Source organism: Spermophilus citellus (assembly GCF_964194105.1).
Source record: "Spermophilus citellus genome assembly, chromosome: 3".
In the NCBI taxonomy this organism is placed as follows: Eukaryota; Metazoa; Chordata; class Mammalia; order Rodentia; family Sciuridae; genus Spermophilus; species Spermophilus citellus.
Window position 1 is genome coordinate 125,076,996 of NC_138184.1, and position 20,181 is coordinate 125,097,176.

General features: G+C 40.0%; 1 protein-coding gene across 1 annotated transcript in view; it reads right to left on the reverse strand.

The window, feature by feature from the left end:
• ABCA13 (ATP binding cassette subfamily A member 13) overlaps positions 1 to 20,181 on the reverse strand; it is a gene marked incomplete at both ends in the record, with an annotated part of 438,366 nt that overhangs the window by 311,036 nt on the left and 107,149 nt on the right. The window contains 4 exons of the mRNA XM_081283275.1: positions 8,010 to 8,149; positions 9,763 to 9,940; positions 10,894 to 11,058; positions 14,550 to 14,744. Coding sequence (XP_081139401.1) covers positions 8,010 to 8,149; positions 9,763 to 9,940; positions 10,894 to 11,058; positions 14,550 to 14,744 — 678 coding nt within the window. The remainder of the gene's footprint in view (positions 1 to 8,009; positions 8,150 to 9,762; positions 9,941 to 10,893; positions 11,059 to 14,549; positions 14,745 to 20,181) is intronic.

Genomic DNA, 20,181 nt, shown 5'->3' on the forward strand with positions numbered 1-20,181 from the left:
GCTAACATTTTTCATCTTTGATAAGTGTCCAAGACAAGCACTTTCATTTCTATTCAAGTTACTTAATCACCAGGCTTTATGCCCATTTAGTGATAAAAATAGAAACAGCCTTGTATCAATCTTTACCCTTTGTGACTTTGCTCTCATCCTCCCAGAGAGGTAGCTCTGAAGACAGTCAGAGGTCTAAGGATGGGTGAAATGTCACACATTGCTACGCAAATGAATAAAAAAAAAAGGTTGTCAGTGCCTTTAATTAGCTAACCAGTATCCCAGACTGATGATGATAAAAGCAGCTTTACTATATAAGGTCCTTATTGCTTGACAACTAACATCATAAATGTGGCCAATAAAAAGAACCCTGGGCACAGAATCCACCAAACTGGGATTTGAAACATGCACTTTCATTTACTAACTAATAAACTTGGAAAAGCAAACCTCCCCAATCCTATTTTTCTAATCTGTAAAATCAGTCCAAGAATGACTATCCAACCTGGTTCTTATGAGAAATAAATGAGATTTCATTTGGAACAGTGTCCACAATGGTTCCTCAAACCTTGCAGAAGTTAACAGTGATTCTATCTATGTTTGAGGCAATAAAATTGTTAATATTAGAGCCCCAGAACCACAAGCAAATGTATTTCCCATTTTCCCCCTTCTCTCATTCTAGATTCAATCAAAATACACCACAACAAAGAGATGAAACTGAAAGTCAAACTTTCCCCATTACAACCTGACATCCCAATCCCAAAGCTTGAAAGGAACTCCTTCCATGAGAAATAGTCTTCCTCACCTGCACTGTCATGCAGATGCTATCTCCTTCCCACCCAAATCAGTTACTCTTAAGAGTAGAAAGTGAATTTTATCCACAGGTGAATCCCCACTTAGAGGAAAAAAACTGATGTAAAGCCGAACATAAACCACTGACTATGGCATCAAAAAGAACTGGACTCAGGTGCCATTTCTGCCACCTACTGGGAGAACTTGACAAGGTTACTTAACCTAAAACTCAGTTTTCTTCCTGCAAATTAATAGAAGAACTCTAGATAGGGCAGAGGGGTAGGAGGGGAAGGGAGGAGGCATGAGATAACTAATGATTGTGGAATGTGATGGTCATTATCCAAAAGTACAAGTATGAAGACACAAATTGGTGTGAATACACTATGTATACAACCAGAGATATGAAAAATTGTGCTCTACATGTGTAATGAATTATAATGCATTCTGCTGTCATATATAAATTTTAAAAAATGAGGGTGACAACTGCTAATCCCCATAGTAAATTGGGGGCATACATGAGGTTTCCAGTGAGTGTGGGCTCTTAACCATGTATTAGATAATTTTCCCCCAATATCTCTCCTTCTGTATCTACTGAATATATTTTAATAGGTTAAAAATTACATTTAAGAATTGATGGGCTTACTAGTCAATAGTCTCATTTCTTAAAAAATAAAGTTATGACTTATTACTGGCTGTGCCACTTGTCAATTTATCTTCTTGCAATTTGCAACATACCCTTTCTTGCCCATTCTACAATAATGGAGCTGCACCCTTTCATCTTTCTCCTTGGGCAGATAGCACAACATTAAGCTTTGCCAGTATATGACACTGGAGGGATAATGGAGGAAGGATTTTCTCTTCTTGATTTGAGTGTGCTACTTCTGACAGGCTCCTTACTGAGCAAGTCCCTGGCTTCCATTTTTTCTGCTTCTGGGTACCTGCTGTGGACACAGCCAGCAACAGATAACATCTTCACACACAACAGATAACATGTTGAGGGCCGAGAATCAAGTCAAGATGGCGCCTGGCAGTTTGCCAGGAGGAGTGGTTTGTGAGGCAACGACACCTAGCCATTAAGATGGTGGAGATTCCTTATTGGCTGATTGCTGTATCTGGATGATGCTAATTGAGTCAAGCTGTGTGTAATCAGTTAGGAATATATACCTCTGCTGTTCCGTAATAAAGCAGTTCCCATTTCAACCTTCAAGTTGCTTGTCACCTCCCAGTTACTTTGCCCAGCCAGACTGCAGCAATAACATCTTAGGGAATGCGGCTGGTGCGGCATGTTCCCATGAATGACCTCCCCAGGCACGTCATTGTGAACCTTCCAGAGTTGGAAAGTCTAGATATCTGTCACAATATTCTGTCACTTCGGATTGAAAATTCTCAGGTGCTTCAGTGACTTATCCCACCATCCAGAGGGCCATCGTCGTACTATCTCCAGTGAAGTATGGATCTCAATCCAGAATGGAGAAGCCATTTCCAATTGTAATCCTTCCTTGAGTGTTCTGGGCTCATCCTGGGATGGGAGCTTTCCCTAATTTATCTGCCATTACTGCATTCCTTGGCATCCTCTTTATTATTATAACAATCCCATTACTCCATTATCTTTTTATAGTAATAATCATTTATAATAAACTTGGCCTGTTTTCTCTTTTTCTGCTTAGATCCTGAGTGATACACTGGACAATAACAAAATGGACACTGTGCTCAGAAAACATCAAAAATGCAGACGCCATGAAATAACTTAAGAAGAAAAGGTTAAAAAAAATCTTAACTACATCAAGATCACTTAAAGTATCAAAAAATAAAGTTTTAAACACAGGAATTTTACAAAAGAAAAAAGTAACAGAAGTGGGAAGCCACAAGAGTTAATCCTGGGAAGGTTGATGTCTGGATGCCCTCTGAAAGGTAAAGCTCTGCACAAGAGTCATAGGTTGGCCACAATCCCGAGGTGGGGCAGAGGACAGGGGGCCACATGGTTCTCACCTTTTGACTCATGTTCCCAGTACAAAGTTCAATTTGCAGAAAGTAATAGACTACAGGAAGAGCTAGAAATCAAACATCATTGACCAGCTTCCTTGCTACCAGCTGCAAGCCATTGTTAGGCTGCAGAAATCTGCTCAGGCACAAATCAGTAGACCCCACATGGACAGGTATGTCGAATGTCTGCATCAGTAACTTCAGAGCAAACTATTGTCAGAATAAAAAAGTCATTCTTGGTTTTCTGACACAGTAGTTCTCTAGTGACCAAAGGGAAAAGGAAGTAACACTTAGCTCTATTTCTAGGGAAACATTTTAATTAAGAGAGCAACTTGAGCAACCGCTTCTGCTCTAATAGGGAAGGAGACAAAAACCTTCATACTTCAGTGCCATTTAACAAGATCTTCATTATAACCATTTGCACCACTGCACTGTGCTGGCTCTGCAGGTGACACAAGTGGATGAGACTGGACACAACTCTGGTGAGTTCAAGGGATTCAAATCTAGGATTTCCTTTTACAGATGGACGAGTCCTCCTTAGAGAAGCAATAAGCTTGAGGTCACATACCAGAGTTAGGAATGGTAGGACCAAAATCTAGCTTTCCCAACAGACACATTTCTAATCGTGACATCATGCTTCCTAGTGCTGCCCATGATCTTAACAGATTTCCTGCAAAAATGATGACTTTGTAATGGAGAGAATTACATTAATTAAGACTAAGTAACAAACACAGACATGCATCACATAACTAACAGGACCCATTCTGAGAACTGTCATCATCAGACTGTCATGTTGTGCAAAAAGCACAGAGTGTTCTGACTGAAACCTAGCTGAGGGAGGCCTGTCAAGGCATGGTCAACACAAGATGGGTGAAGCTGCTGCAGATGTAGCATGGCATGCTGTTTTACAGTACACTTCTTTTCCCCACAAGGGAAAAGAGTACACTCTAAAATAACAATCAAAGCTCTAGCATACTAAATACATAAATCAATGTCATTTATTATTATTATCAAGTATGATGTACTGCACAGTTGTTTGTTCTGTATTTTTATAAAACTAGCAACACAATAGGTTTTTTCGTACCAGCATCGCCACAAACATATAAATAATAAATAACAGGTCACACTGTGACTTTATGACTGCTATGTCATCATGAGACCATAGGAACTGTTCAGCTCCATTATAATAGACCACCATAAATGTGACCCATCATTGACTGAAATGTTCAGATGTGGTGTACAATGGCATTTAATATTATCCGTCACTCCAACAGTATAGATCATATGACCCAAGTGACAAAGCAGCAACTCTCTGCCTGCTGTGTGGGACTTGAGACCATGTAGACTAGAATGAATTTTCATAAAACTGGCCACGACTGACAGCTAAAATAATTCATCCTGGGTACAATGCTGTCTGCTCAGTTGCCCCATGATCTTCAACCATATAGAATAAGTAAAAAGGTCTACGCTTTTATCCCTACCTGTAAAATCCAACAAATTATTAAGCAAGAACCAGTGAAATCTTTGCTTATTCTTTCAAAATTCTCATTATCCTCAGAACACACAAGGAAAGTACATCTTCTCACCACAACTCTTCCTAGGCCCCATTTGCTGAGAAGAGTCACTCCATACTTCTAGTACATTGACGGTATCTCTTGTTGAATTGTTTCTTCAGCTATTTTCCTACTATTTCCCATTTCAAGACAAGACCTTCCAAAGCAGACACATCATGCTTTGTTGTATGGAAAAATATAGCACAGTATGTGACACTGTAGAAATATATTGCTATTATAATGATGTTAACATGGAATGGTATATTATGTAATCATAAAGAAGAAATTCATGGGCTCTTCCACTGAACCACATCCCCAGCCCTTTTTAATTTTTATTTTGAGACAGGATCTGGCTAAGTTGCTTAGAGCCTTGCTAAGTGGTTGAAGCTGGCTTTGAACTTTCCATCTTCCTGCCTTAGCCTCCAGAGTTGCTGAGATTACAGGTGTGCACCACCACACCCAGCAATCTCTGTTTTTTAAGTGGTAACTATAGCGCATTCAGTGTATTATGATATTGATAAATTGGGATGTTTCTGATACTTTTTATATTCTATTCTATTCTTAAGACATTTTTATTTTCCCACCTGTTTTTAGGATTTGTTGATGTTTCCTTTTTTTTTATTTTTCTCAGTGCATTTTTTTATTTTTTATTTTTTTTTTTTGGTGTGGATATCATGCCCTCTATATCTACTGTTCTAGTGATTGCCCTAAAAATATTCTCTAAATACTTGAGCTTAAAAAATCTAAATTGAATATTTTAACCCCTTTCCTGAAAAATACTCTCTGTACTTACATAGTATTGCCCAATATTTTGTGTTCCTTTTTTAAATCTCCACAAATTAAACATCATCATGATTAATTTTTTTTTACAGACAATGTTCACTTAGGTTTACTTACATAATTACCATTTTCTGGGCTCTCCAAACCTTTGTATGGTTTTTTATTGATTTTTTTTTTTAAAATAAATGACAGCCGAATGCATTGCAATTCTTATTATACGTATACAGCACAATTTTTCATATCTCTGGTTGTACATAAAGTATGTTGACACCAATTTGTAGCTTCATATATGTACTTTGGATAATGATGTCTATCTATCACATTTCACCATCCTTGCTAATCCCCTGCCCCCTCCCTTTCTCTCTCACCCCTCTGCCCTATATAGAATTCATCCATTCCTCCCATGCTCCCCCTCCCTACCCTACTACGAGTTAGCCTCCTTATGTCAGAGAAAACATTCGGCATTTGTTTTTTGGGGGGATTGGCTAACTTCACTTAGCATTATTTTCTCCAATGCCATCCATTTACCTGTAAATGCCATGATTTTGTTCTCTTTTATTGCTGAGTAAAATTTCATTGTGTATATATGCCACATTTTTTTTATCCATTCATCCACTGAAGGGCATCTAGGTTGGCTCCACAGTTTAGCTATTGTGAATTGTGCTGCTATAAACATTGATGTGGCTGTGTCCCTGTAGTATGCCGATTTTAAGTCCTTTGGATATAGTCCGAGGAAAGAGATAGCTGGGTTAAATGGTGCTTCCATTCCCAGATCTTATTTCATAATCCCAATGACCTTGGGACAAGTATGCTGTGCTAATTTTATTGACAATTAATCTAAGAATAAGAGAATTGTACCACTTTCCACATCTTGACCCTGGGGAAAACGGCGATTTCTCCTTAGACCCTCTCCTCAACCAGCCATCAGCTTCACCCCATGAAGAAGCCTCCATCAATTCCTGGCCTGATTACCATGGTCTGAGTAGGTGTGCATCTGCTGGACTTAAGGCCTAAGACTTGAGACTCTAGATCTGGCACTTTAGCTTAACTTTTTTGTAGTTGCTTGTTTTGAGAATGTCTGTCATGAGCCTGTCATGTTAAGTGTGTTTGCAGGGGTTAGAGTTAACTTAGAATTGTTTGCTTTAGATTGATTATGTCTATTGCAGTACCTAGCGTTAAGGATTCCCATTTTCTTGATTAAGAACCTATAGAGTGAAATTGTATTGAGTGATTTGTGTGAATAAAGCATTGAAAATGGAAAATAAAAGAAATTCATAGGCTTTTTTAAATTTGATATAGTTGATATAGAGTCATTCTCTGAAATTCCTAAACTATCTAGGACCCTGATAAATTTAATATACTAAAAGAATTACATAAAATTGGCTCCAGCCCTGGCCTGAGCATCCCTCCCTAGCACAGACATGGAATAACGGTTGGGGGCAGAGTTCTCTTGACAGCAGGGATAACTCATGTTCATAACCTATTATCTAAATAATTGCCATTCCATTATGAGAGTCTAGACTTTTTGCAAATACTCTTTCAAAATACTCTTTCAAAACCATATTTCCAAGATTAAAAAAAAAGTTGTAAATAACATTCAACATATGCAAAGATAAATGTAGTTCCTGGGGTAAGTAGTAAGGACAGAAAGCTTCCAAGTAACTTAACTGTGACCTCACATAGCACTATGAAAACTACAGACACTATAATTTCTATAGTGACTTGTGGGCCAGAAACAGGGAACTTGTAAAAGTGAATTTGATAAAAAATGTCTTATGATCATATGATCACATGGCACTTTTAAGTATTTAAGTTGTTAATGCTATTTGAAGCATAGAAATTGACAGAACTGGTATCTCCTTTTCTGTGTGTGACAGTAAGATCAAGTCATTCCCAAGTCCTTGGTAAAATGTCCCCTTTTGAGGTACCTACAGGCTCACAAGCCACATGAGACAAGAAAAGACCCCAGAAAAAGATCATTAGAAAAGAAAGCAGACAAGGAAAAAACCCCAGACACAATTGTTGAAGAAGAAATTGCAAATATTGATAATAATATTTTCTGTGATAAACAGATTCAAGAAGTTAAAAATATAAAGGAGGGAAAGCAAGCAGAACCTCCCAATGCAGAAACTCCTGATGGGGAAACTCTTTTGGCCACTTCATCTCATCTTATTCTCCACAGGGTCAAATATAGCCTCATGCTGAGTTGGAAAACATCATTTACAAATGTTAACGAATACACCCATTTGTATGTGCTATGTCTGCCTTTCTCAAGTACCAAATGCATGGACCCAAACAGATTAGCTTTTGTTCTCTGCATTTTCCTGGAACTGTTCCCCTTTGCCTAACCTGAAACTGCCCTCCTTTCTCATCTTGCTTGACTTTTTTTGTTGTTGTTGCTTGTTTTGTGTTTTGTTTTGGTTTGGTTTTGGTACCTGGGATTAAACTCTGGAGGGTTTAACCACAGAGCCCCATCCCCAGCCCCTTTTATTTCATTTGGAGACAGGGTCTTGCTAAATTGCTTAGGGCTACGTAAGTTGCTGAGGCTGCTTTGAACTCACAATCCTCTTGTCTTAGCCTCCGGCACTGCTGGAATTACAGATGTGTGCCACGGTGCCCAGCTGTCCTTGACTTTTAATATTAAAGTTCTATGAGTTCAGTACATTCATGATTCTAAATAATATTCCCTGCCTCCAAAGTATCCTCTAAAATATGGACTCAATAATCCACATCTCACAACCAGAGTAACAGAAACAAACCAAAAAACCTCACGCCAAAATAAATAGTAATCAACATAAGAAAATTTTACATAATCCAGTGTAATAATTATGTAATAATTATGTTTGACATATTTAAAGATTTCTTCCTGGTAGGACCAATGTATGGTAAATGAGATTCCCATTCATTTTAACTTACCTTTTGAATGACCTTATTAATCTCTGAAGTGTTGGGTGTATACAGTATTTTTCCATGTATTATAGGCTTTAGGAAAGACCACACCAATGCACCATTTGGAGACTGGAGAATTTGTTGGTAAAGGCTCAAGCAAAATGGTGCTGTCACAGTTAAGAGAAAAAATTAAAATGTTACATAACACAGATGCCCAGGTTAAGGGAACCATATTTACAATTCCACAATACCTTTATTTCAACGAATGAAACAACTCTGAGCTTGAGAACAACTCTGAAAATGAGGATTAGTGAAGACAACAAAAATTATTAAAATGAATAGCCCTAATGTGTGCCCATACTAATTAATTACCCTGGTCATTTGACAGCTGTCCAAATTATCCATCAGCTAAGGAACATACTAGCCGACTGCCTCTGAGGACAATACACTTGACTCCTCTTCCTCTATCTGCAAACTCACATAATCCCATGTTTCCAGTTCTACCAGTACTCTGTCTTTAGTTACAGTCTAGGCATAAAATACATAAAGACATATTGTGGATGTGTAGGACAATTGTTACACAAGCCCTTGGATGGCTGCCTTATGTATTCTCCTGTTTTCCCATGAAGATAGAACCTATGAATGTGACAGGTGCCCCACTCAGAATGAGATTTCATAGCCAAAGAGAAGGAATATTGAAGATGTAAATAAGATCCCTTAAATTGCTAAGTTTGGAGTTTATCTAAGGTCTAAGCAATCAGGTATCCTGTGTGAGCAATCCAATAAACTCTTTAAAAGAGACTGGAAGCCTCAGAGCCAAAAAGATACACCTGCTGGCCTTGACATTGCCTCCCTGAGTTCTATAGCTGCAAGGAAAATAATTTTACCAACAACTACCTATGAGCCTCATATGAGCGCCCAGCCCAGATCAACCAACTCCTTCATTACAACTGGGTGAGAGCCTGAGTGGAGGACTAGCCAACCAGTGGCTGGGTGCTGACCTACAGAAACTGTGAGATGATGAATGTTTGCAGTCTTAAACCACAAAGATGCATTTTTATACTATTGTGCTAGTAGCTAAAACACATAATCTTCATTGCACCTTACAACAATCTTGTGAGGTAGGTCTACTGTTTCCATGTTGTAGAAGAGAATAACATGGTTCAGGGTAGAAAACAATGTGACCAAAGATGCACAACGTGTAACTGGTGGGGGAAGTTGAACAGTTTAAGCCAACACCCTCCCCAGCATGTTTACTCTGCCTTTGTAATAAATGTATTCACTGGGCTGGGTGTGTAGTTCAGCAGGAGAGCATTTGTCTAGCATGAAAGAGGCTCTGGGCTCAATTTCCAGCACCGCAAAAAATTAAACAAAAAATAAAATGCATGCCCCTAACGTGGGACTAAGGAAGTCACTCATTGATCTGCTTCCATTTGAAATGAAACTTTGTAGACAAGATCTGTAGGAGGCCACACAAAAGTTCTCTTTGTATAATGCTGCCATTTTGCAGAGGCCAAAATGTTCAAAGTCTTCGCCAGTGGGACGCTCACCAAACCTACTGGTGACACAGGTGAGAGGCTCAGTTATGCTCAACAGTCCTGGGACATTCCAAAGCCAGCTGCTATGCCAGCACTTGGTGACTGCACTAAAACTGAAGGAGGAAATTCTACCACTGTTATGTACCATCAGCGTTTTGCACAGACAGAATATTCAGTATGATACAGGGCTAATTATTAATATACAATTTTACCTAAATAAGTATTGATTACTACTGTCTTACTTGAATCCTCGGGAATGTTGAATTTTTCCTTGTCATCTTCCAAGAGCTCGTTAACTCTGGGCAAATTAAGGAACATGTTAGAATTGCTAAGGAATGATGCCTGGTCCTTGCAAACCAGTTTCATCACATTCTGCAAAGAACCAAAGGCTGAACTTCTAGCCTGGTCATTTTGGGAAACCTGAAAATTTAACAAAAAGAAATTGCAATTATACATTGACTTGAAACAGTTCTCTGAAACACTTCTGAAAAAGTAGTCCCTTCTCCAGCTAAACCTTTAAGTTCTTCAATGAGTTAAAAGAACAGAATCTCTACTTTGAGTCTTTTCTGTCCTTGGGATACATTCAAATCATTGCAATGATTTGTCTGGCCAATGTACCTGGTAAAAGAGGAAAATTTCACCCACCAGTGAGTTCTTATTGTGTGTCCAGTAATAAATTATTAATCCATAAGATATCACTAACTCAGTGACAGCCTTAATGTGTATTTACACTGCCAAATTACCCCAATACTTGATAACTATCCACATTATGCATCAGCTAATGGAGATACATGCCTCCCAGGAAGCTTAAAGGACATTGTGATAGAGCTCCTCATTCTACACCTTTGACTCTACACAACCACCCACTCTTTGCTCATCTCTGGTCATTCCATCCCAGGCAAAGAGACTTCAGGCAAAAACTAATATCAAACTGCTAATCTAATTCAAGCTTGTGTTTGCATTTTCAGAAAATGATCTGTAATTTGTTAGCCAATTATTTATATGTAAATAAATGTTTTAAGGTTCTTGAAAGCAATTTGCTCTCTGAATTAAGTTAAACAGGCCCTTGAAATCTCATTTGTGCTAATAATTGAGTTAGTAATTTTGTACTTCATAGACAGTGCATGAGCTCTCCCAACCTCCATAATGGTGGGATGTGGATCAACAGCAACTCTGTCATCTGGTTTTTAGGGAGATGCCAACCCTCACTCCATTATGTTGTTGCCTCCAGAGACATCAAGAGACACTCTCATCCCTATATTTTGTTTTCCAATGTGAATTTTAGATGTTGGAAGAGAAATAAAGGGAAAGGGGAACAAATGCAAAGAAAGAAAATTTGAACATTTCCCCAGGAGCAAAGATCAAACATATACCTGTCCAAAGTCCGGCATATCTAGCAAGGCAGTAATTTTAAATGTGCGAAGAAATTCAGGAAGGTATTTGAAGACATGCTGGGCTCTGGCAAGTAGGGCACTGAGGCTGGAAATGACATCCAACAGGGAGTTGAGCAAGCCATTTGCTTCAGAAGGTATAAGAGTCTTCCAGGACAAAAAAAAAAAAAAAAAAAAAGAAAAGTCATGAAATAACCAACATTGTATTTTTACTCTCACAAGCATCTTTTCAGCACTGAAAACTTTGCTATTTGATTTTATTCTCTCTTCAACTTCACAGACATCTTTGCTGTACTCTATAAAAAATCCTCTTTATTAGAGTAGATAAAGCTGTTTTTTTTGGAGCACATTAAGTGGCACCAGTATTGTTAAAATGTAAACCAGGAACAAATGTGATCTATGGTTAAAACTCAAATTATTTCAAAACATTTCTTTTTGTATCTTTGGGGTGCCTAAGGTGGAAATTTGAGAAGAGGCTGAAAAGAAAACAATGCTTTTGTGTGAAGCAATTTACATTTATCTACTGCTCCACTGTATGTACTACATGCACTCATCATCTCAAGCCTTCTAACACTTTGGGGACTGTGCATGGTAATGCTCATTTTGTGGATTAGAAAACTGAGACTCAAAGACAGGAAACGTTTCCTTAAGTCTCAGAATGGTTTAGAGCTGGGAATTTAACCCAGGTTCTTTAAAAACCTAAGTGCTCTTCAAGAATAGCAGAATGAATCTGACCTAACTCTCCTATGTACCTCTATGAATATACCGCAGTGAATCTTACCATCACATACATCCACAAGACACTAATCATAAAAAAGAAAAAAAAGTTAAACAGTTTAAAAGATCGGTAAAGCAGAGGGAAGGGAGCAAGGGGCAGGAAGAAGAGACTGAATTAGAGCAAATTATATTCCATGCTTTTACAATTATGTCAAAATGAATCCTAATGTTATGCCTAACTAAATAGAATCAATAAATTTTTTAAAAAATCTACTTGTGCTATCACCCTGTGCCTTGGTATGTATCCTATGTATTATTTGCATATTCTCCATTCTAGAATGCCAATTCCCTGGAAGCTGGACTTTACTTTCCCTGTGTTGATCACATATGTAGCTAACAGAGATAGAAAAGCATGTGACAATATTAGTTGCACAATAAATATGTATTGAATGAATGGTTAAATTAGCAAACACCACCTCTTTCTATAGGTGGGAAAAGTCCGAGGGAATCTCCTCCTTCCACATGTCATTTGCATACTGAAACAGGGTTCTTTGCAGACTGAAGCAAATAACCCCATGGTCACTATTTTATATTTCTGCTCATTAGAGTTCTGCTCCTGCCACTTAGCTGTAAGTTCTGTGGCTAAATTTGGAGGACGTGAAATCACAGTTCCTTCCTTCACTAACATTCTGCTAATAACAATGAGGTCCTGTCCATTAATACAATAAAGTTGACTTAGGCAGGAGAAACAGCATTAGCTCTTGTCAGGTTTTATATTTGACTTTCTAATTACAGCTACAGCTAGAAGTGGCAAACAGCACCCCTGACTTGGGGTAGGAAGTGACTGGGATTTAGTCAGGGCACTGATGGATGAATGTGCACAAGCAATCCAGCAAAGCATTTCTTAGAAAAGCCTTCAAGAATTCATTGTCAGCCAAGTGAAACAGATAGTGTATGGGCTTGGGTGCACTGGAGTTACACTGGAACCCTCGTGCCAATGCATGCCACTGGAATTTGGTCTTCCCTCCCAGCTCTGAGCAGTATCAAATCAACTTTCAGAAAGCTGTGTACATGGAAGGTTCCTGACAAGATAAGAGCATTGTTATTAACGGTGATAACATCTGCACTGTGTCTGGAAGACTGAATCAAATCTACTATCTTATCCTCTGAAGAAATCTTGGCATGGATGATGGCCTTTGTCAAAATAATTACTTAGGTGCTCTGAAGCACTAATTTCAAATCAGAGACTTCTGGCACATAATAGAGTGGCCAGTGAAATGCTGGTGTATTGATGACCCTATATCTGCTTCCCAAAAGGCATACTGCAAAGTTGGCAGAGAGGGCTGTGGTGAGAGAATGAAGAAACTAAGTATTCATTCCACCAAGAAAGATGTGGGCTCACAAATTATGAAGACATTTAAGAAATATTCATCCTCCTCAAGGCTTTAAAATGCACTCATTCTGAAAATTAATATTTGTTCTTGGCATGTGTACACACCTGCACACTATCCAATTATCCATTGGATTTTTTTGAATGTTATAAGGGAAGGAGACCATGAATGGATGGAACAGTGTTTCTACCTATTGCTGACCCCAAAACTCTTCTCTGTGACTTGAAACATCCACAGTAACCTTGCTATACTGCAACCCAGACATTGTAAAATATAAAATATATCCCTAAAGGGAGAATGATGGACCTTGAACCAAGATCATGCCCCAAGAATGAAGGCTGAGGTTTCTGCATATATGAATAAAGATTCAAACTGTGGAGGCCAGGAAAGTTGGGACTTTGGGAAGGAGGAACCCAAGAGCAGGAGACCCAGGCTGGTCCCAGTGGGCTGCCTGGGACCTGTAGAACTAGGGTTTTCCCTAACTCTATTGGCCTTTCACCTTCTCAGTTCTATCCTGCAGACATTACCATCTCAGATGCTTCCTTACCCTGCCACTGTGTGCCAGGGTGTCATGGGGTAGGTGAAGAACTGGCCACACAGAGACATGGCATTGCCCATCCTGCACAGTGCATAATAGAGGCCTCAGCCCCAGCTGTCATAGGAGTAGAGAAGCGTGAGCCATGGTATGGGAGGGCAGCACCTGATTGGGCAGCTCAGGAGTGGACCAGGATCAACCCACCTCTGCCAAACACTCCAGGAAGGTGGCCTTTGGTGAGAAGGGAAACCTGGTGCTAGGCGTCATGGTGGTTTTGTTATTCCTTTCTTACTGATTCTATAACCTACCACCAACACTGTCCAAGAGACAGAATTCCCCATGCCCTGTCTCCAAGGTCACCCTGCAGGGTTTCCTAAACACCCCTTTATTATAAAAAAGTTTCATTGAGCCCCAGAACCAGCAAACAGACGACACTACAGGTAGCCAAGGCTGCCACAGAGTCACATAGAGACCAACAGGTCTCATAGTAGCTGGTACAGTCGGGTGTGGACATATATAGATTTAACCAACCCAAAGACAGACAACATTAAAAAAATGTATGTATACTGAACATATGTGGATTTTTTGGCATTATTATCTAAACAATATTGTATCACAACTATTTACCTATCATGTCACAATAGTTATTATAAGTAGTCTAGAGATTATTTAAAGTACATAGAGCTGGAGGTGCAGCTCAGTTAAAGCACTTTGTGGGAGGCCCTGGGTTTCATCCTCAGCACTGCAAATAAATAAATAATATTCAGGAGGACGTGTAGGTTATATGCAAATACTACACCATTTGATATAAGGGAATTGATCATCCTCAGGTTTTAGTACCTCCAGCAAGTCTTGAAGTCAATTCCCCCTTATACCTGGGGCCCAGCAGGATAGGATACCAAGGATGAGGATGACTGCATAAACTACAGTCTCATCTGCCCAGCCATGGAAGCACCTCCTCTGAAGCTTAACACATCCCAGCAGATTCTCCTTACTTTATAAATGAAAGTTCGCAGGTTCAGGTTCTGACTCATCACCACAATCAGAGGATACACTTTCGACCCGGGAAGGCCACAGAGTTCCTTCATTGCAAACAAAGATGTTTCGTCTTCAGGAAATGTCAGCAGGAGACGAAGAATCTCTTGATCACACTTTTCAGACAGAGCCATGGTAAGGGCACTGGAGAGAACCTGTTTCAAAGCAGGAGGGTCAGAAGTGACTACACCCAGTACCTTATACCTGGGGTCCAGCAGTCTCGGCTTTCTCAAGCATGATCTGCCAGGGAACAGGACCCCAGGGTGCTGAAGACTCGCCTGCCTGTTAGTTGGCTTCCTATCACTGTGACAAAATGTCTCAGACCGATTTAGGTTCATGATTTGAAGTTTCAGTCCATGGTCAGTTGGCTGTGTTGCCTTTGGGCCTGTGTTAACCAGAACCTCATGCAGGGAGCAGGTGGGGGAACATAGCAGCCCAATCATGGCAGCAGGAAAACAGAGAGAGAGAGGAAGCAGCAGGCTCCTAATATCCCCTTCAGGGCCACACTCCCATGAGGTCACTTCCTTCCACTAAGTTCCACCTCTTAAAGATTCCTCCACCTCCCGACAGCACCACAGGCTGCAGACTAAGCTCAAGTCTGAGGGACATTCAAGATCCAAAGTATGGCAGAGCTCAACCCTCCACTGTGTTTTAAACATTTGAAATGGAAATGTTTCTGAAATTGCACATCACCCTCTGACTTCTTTATAGCTTACTCTTATTTGGGGGCTGGGGAGCTCATTACAAACCTCATCTCTCTGCAGGGCTCACCTCCTGGTAATGCCCTCACACCTACCTTTGGGTCTTTTCACTGTTAGTGATGTAAACTGATATATAATTTTTTTTTTTTGCCTCTTCCACATTTGGATTGAAAACAGTATTCCAAGGCTTGTCTTAATTTTTTTTTAAAAGTAAGAGCAATTGTGAATTGTGTGGCTATAAACATTGGGATGCATTATCACTATAATACACTGACTTTGGTGCTTAGGTAAATACCAAGGAGTGGAATAGCAACCCAATCCACAAGAGCCAGTTATGGAACCAGCCTAGTGTTCATCAGCAGATGAATGGCTGAAGAAAATGTGATGTATATACATAATGGAGTTCTACTCAGTCATAAAGAAGAGTGAAATTATGTCATTTGCTCTTAAAGGGATGGAACTGGAGACCACAATGCTAAGTAAAATAATTTAGACTCAGAAAGTCAAGATTCTAATGTTCTCTTTCATATGCAGAAGCTAGAAAGAAAAAAAATGAATTAAAAACAAGGGAAATATCATGGAAACATAAGGGAACTCCACAGAATAGACAGGGGATCACAGGGGAGGGAAGAGGGAAGGAAAAGGGAAAAATTGGTGAGTACAATCCACCAAATTATTCAATAGGTAGGTATGAATACATCACAATAAATCCCGCTTTAGGCATCATCATAATGTGCTAATTAAAAATACTGTGTGTGATACATTGCTAATGAGATTGCAAACTGGTGCAACCACTCTGCAAAGTAGTATGGAAAGTCCTCAGAAAACTTGGAAAGGAACCACCCTTTGACCCAGCTATACCAATCCTCGGTTTATACCGAGGACTCAAAATCAGCATACAGTGACACAGCCACATCAATGTTTACAGCAGTGCAAGTCACAATAGCTCAACTATGGAATCAATCTAGGTGCCCTTCAACAGATGAATGAATGAAGAAAATATACACAGTGGAATATTATTCAGCCTTAAATAAGAATGAAATGATAGCATTTGCAGGTAAATGGATGGAGCTAGAGAATATCATGCCAAGTGAAATAAGCTAAACCCCCCAAAAAAACAAAAGCCAAATGTTTTTCTCTGATAATGGGATGCTAATCCATAATGAGAGGCAAGGGAGAATGAAGAAACTTTGGTGTGCAAAGGGGAGTGAGGGGAGGGGAGGAAACGTGGGGAGGACAAGAACGGTGGAATGAGACAGACATTATTACCCTATATACACCTAGGATTACACTACTGGTATAAATCTAAACCATATTCAGCCAGAAGAAAGAGAAGTTGTGCTCCATTTGTGTACAGTGTATCAAAATGCATTCTACTGTCATGTATAACAAATTAGAACAAATAAAATAGGGTGTGTGTGTGTGTGTGTGTGTGTGTGTGTGTGTGTGTAGAGAGAGGGAGCTCAGTAGAGTAGAGGAGGGGACTGGAGAGAGAAGAGGGGAGTGAAAGGGGAATTACTAGGGAATGAAATGTAGTAAATAATGTTGAGTGCATTGTGAATATATCACAACGAATCCCACTACTATTTCTAATTATAGTACACTAATAAAACCATAATTTAAAAAAATAGAGCAAATAAACTTGGAAGGAAGAACTGAGGACAGCCTGTATCAACACCTGATTAGAATTACATCTCACTGTCAAAGGCCCTGAGGTGTGTCTTCATTTCAGCATGCCTTTCATTTAATGACTTTGTAAGACCTCCACTTAAAAAACAAAATAAAACAAAACCTGCAATTCTTGTTGTGTGTTTACACTCCCGATGGATAATATTGCTGTGAAGCTTGCAGACCAAGTGAGGTCTAAACGCATAAAACTTTTGACAAGAGCTACTTCTCGCTTTATAGGAGCCATGCAATCAGGTGGGGCTTACAAAATGCCTTCATGTGCCACAAAATGTCAAAAAGAAAAGGTCAAGTGTGTGTGTGTGTGTGTGTGTGTGTGTGTGTGTGTACTTCATCTACAAAGTAAGGAGAACACACAGAGAAATTTATTTTAAGTAATTGGCTCATGCATTTACAGGGGCTGCCCAGCCAAAAATCTGCGTGGGGGGAGGGGGCAGCAGACCGGGAAGCCCAGGAGGAACTGATGTTCTGCTCAAGTCCAAAGTCTACCTATTATGGTTTGGATATGGTGTCCTCCAAAAGCTCCTCTGTTAATGCAGGAATGCCCAGAGGTGAGATGTTGGATTGTGAAAGCTATAACCTGATCAGTCCACCCTAGTTTAAATGGACTAATTAGGTGGTACCCATAGGCAGGTGGGGCAGGGCTCCAAGAAGTGGATCTCTGGGGCATACCCTAGAAGGATGCATCTTTCCTGTGGTCCTTCCCACCTTCTCGCCTCTGCTTCCTGGCTTCCATGAATGGAGCAATGCTTCTCCTCCTCCACACCCTTCCTCTGTAATGTGCTGCCCCCCACCTTGGGCCCAGAGCAATGCCATAAACCTCTGGAAGCTTGAACCAAAATAAGCTTTTCCTCCTCTAAGTTGTTCTTGTCAGTTATTTTTGGTTACAGCAATGAAAATCGGACTAACACACCACCTAAATACAGAAATTCTTATTCTTTGAGGGAACTTGGTATTTTTTTTTTTTTCTTGTAAGGTCTTCAACTGATTGAATGAGGCCCATCACATTTGGGAGTGTTGTCTGCTTTACTCAAAGTCTGCTGATTTAAATGTTAACCTAAAATTTTAACCTAAAAAATAACCTTCACGGGGACATTTGGAATAATATTTGCTTTCATACTTAAATAATCAATAATCCCTTTTACATATGGGTTATGCATGTTGCAAATACAAGTTGGCAAAGTTTTTCTTAATGCCTCTGAAGGGAAGGGTGGTTCTGGGGGTATTCTTCTAGGAGTAGAATATGAGCATCCACCCCTGGCTTTAATTAAAGCGGTCCCTCTTTTGTCAGTACTACAAAATGAGCTAAGGTATGAAATTTTCCTGGGAAATGGGACTCATCCAAATCCAAAGACTTGACCCCACAGGAGTGGTTCCCAGCTTTTGTGAGCATCAACCCAAACTGGCCCAGTGAAAGTCCTTCTGTTTGCCATAGAGCCTTTGTCTTGGTTCTTGTCCAGTTCATCATGCAATGATTCCAAGGCAAGGGCTTGGAATTTAGTGCCACAGCACAAATATTTGTCTTGAAATATTTTACATCTTTTTTACCAAGCAGGGAGTGCCCAACACTTTCTGGGGGATTCACAAGAGCAACAGTTTTAGCCACATATTTGCTTCTACTGCTTTTCTATGGTTTTTCAAATTTTATCATCTGTCTTTTTAAAATCCTGTGACCATTTTTCCTGTTTGAAAAGCACCTGAAGCAAGTGGGAACAGGATGAGTAAAAATAAACCTACGATAACACTGTTTTGCTTGGTTGGAAGCAAAATGTGTGATTTCTGATCGAAGCTCAACAGGCATCTTTCAACTTAAGCTGTGCTCAGGCTGATTTTTGTAAGTTACCAGGAACATGGATGCTGAGTTCCTGATACGTTTCCTATGGGTCCATGTTTGGCTTGGACAGCTGCAAGAAGACCAGGGTCCCAGAGAAGACGTCACCCCACCCCCATGAGCCCTGCACACCTACTCAGCAGCTTAAGATATTTGATTTATAAATGACGATCATCGCCAGGGGAGTCATTTGCCATTTTTAGCAGAAGCTTGTTTAACAGACGTCTGCTGACAGTCTAGTCCTGTTCAGAGCAGAACATGGGAGATGGTCTTGGTGTTGTCCACCTAGTGATTTTAGACTCAGAGGTACAGAGAAAATCTGAACAGGATGGCAGCTCTCAGCATCATCGTGAGGATGGAGGAAACACTCACAGTGATGCCCAAGATCTAGGACTATCAGGAAGAGCTGCTCTATCAATTTAAGCTTTGTGAGCCAAGAAAACAAAGTCGGGTCAAATAGGAGAAACAGTTCTTCACATTTCAAAGAGAAGTAGTGTGGCTCTCTGCTCTGCATTGCAACTGAGCTCAAATCTGCTGACATGATAAAGAGACAGGTGCAAGAGAGCAGTAGGAGAAAGGAAGGGACAGCTCTGAGGCTGCAGAAGGACTGAAGCCACTGGGTGGAGAGCCTGTGGTAATGAATTTGGAGGAGAAACAGAAAGGCCAGTATTAGCTGGATTGACTCCATCTGATGCTGACATCAAAATTGCCAAATATCTGCAAGTCTCAGCTACATGACTAACAACTGGGGTAACAACAAGATGCCAAAGGATTGTTGGGATAATTAAATGAGATACAAAGCTCTTGGGACAGAGAAGAGTACTTCTAAGTGGTCAGCAACCCCCGTTCTTACTGATATGCTCTTAAGCAACTACCAGAAAAAATACAGCTTTGACTTACAGCATATTGCAAGAAAAAGATGAATAAGAATTAGATAGATCCACTGATTGAGAAAGATAATTGCATTTTAGAAAAGAGAAGGTATAGCTAATTAATTCCATCTTTGTTCCAGTATTGCTAAGGAGAACCATTTTTGCACTGGAATGTATAACACTCATCTGGGGTCTGTGGGCTACCATCAAATGCTGTGCCCAGCCTTGCACTGCACCCTGGCAGGTGGCCTCTAGGGCAGGGTAGCCCACTGAGACAAGAACTTGGCCGGCTGCAGTTCTTGACAGCAGCCACAGCCACCATATGGCAACCCTCCCCACCCAGATCCCTCTGCCTCCAAGTCCAGACCCCTCTCTTCTTTCCTGTCTTCAGGAAGGGTCATGGTTCTATCTATAGTTGTTTTAAGAAGTCATGGAGAAAATGAAAACAACCTCGGTTTTCTTTGTTTTAAATAGACTTTGGAAATTACTGACGGGTTATAAT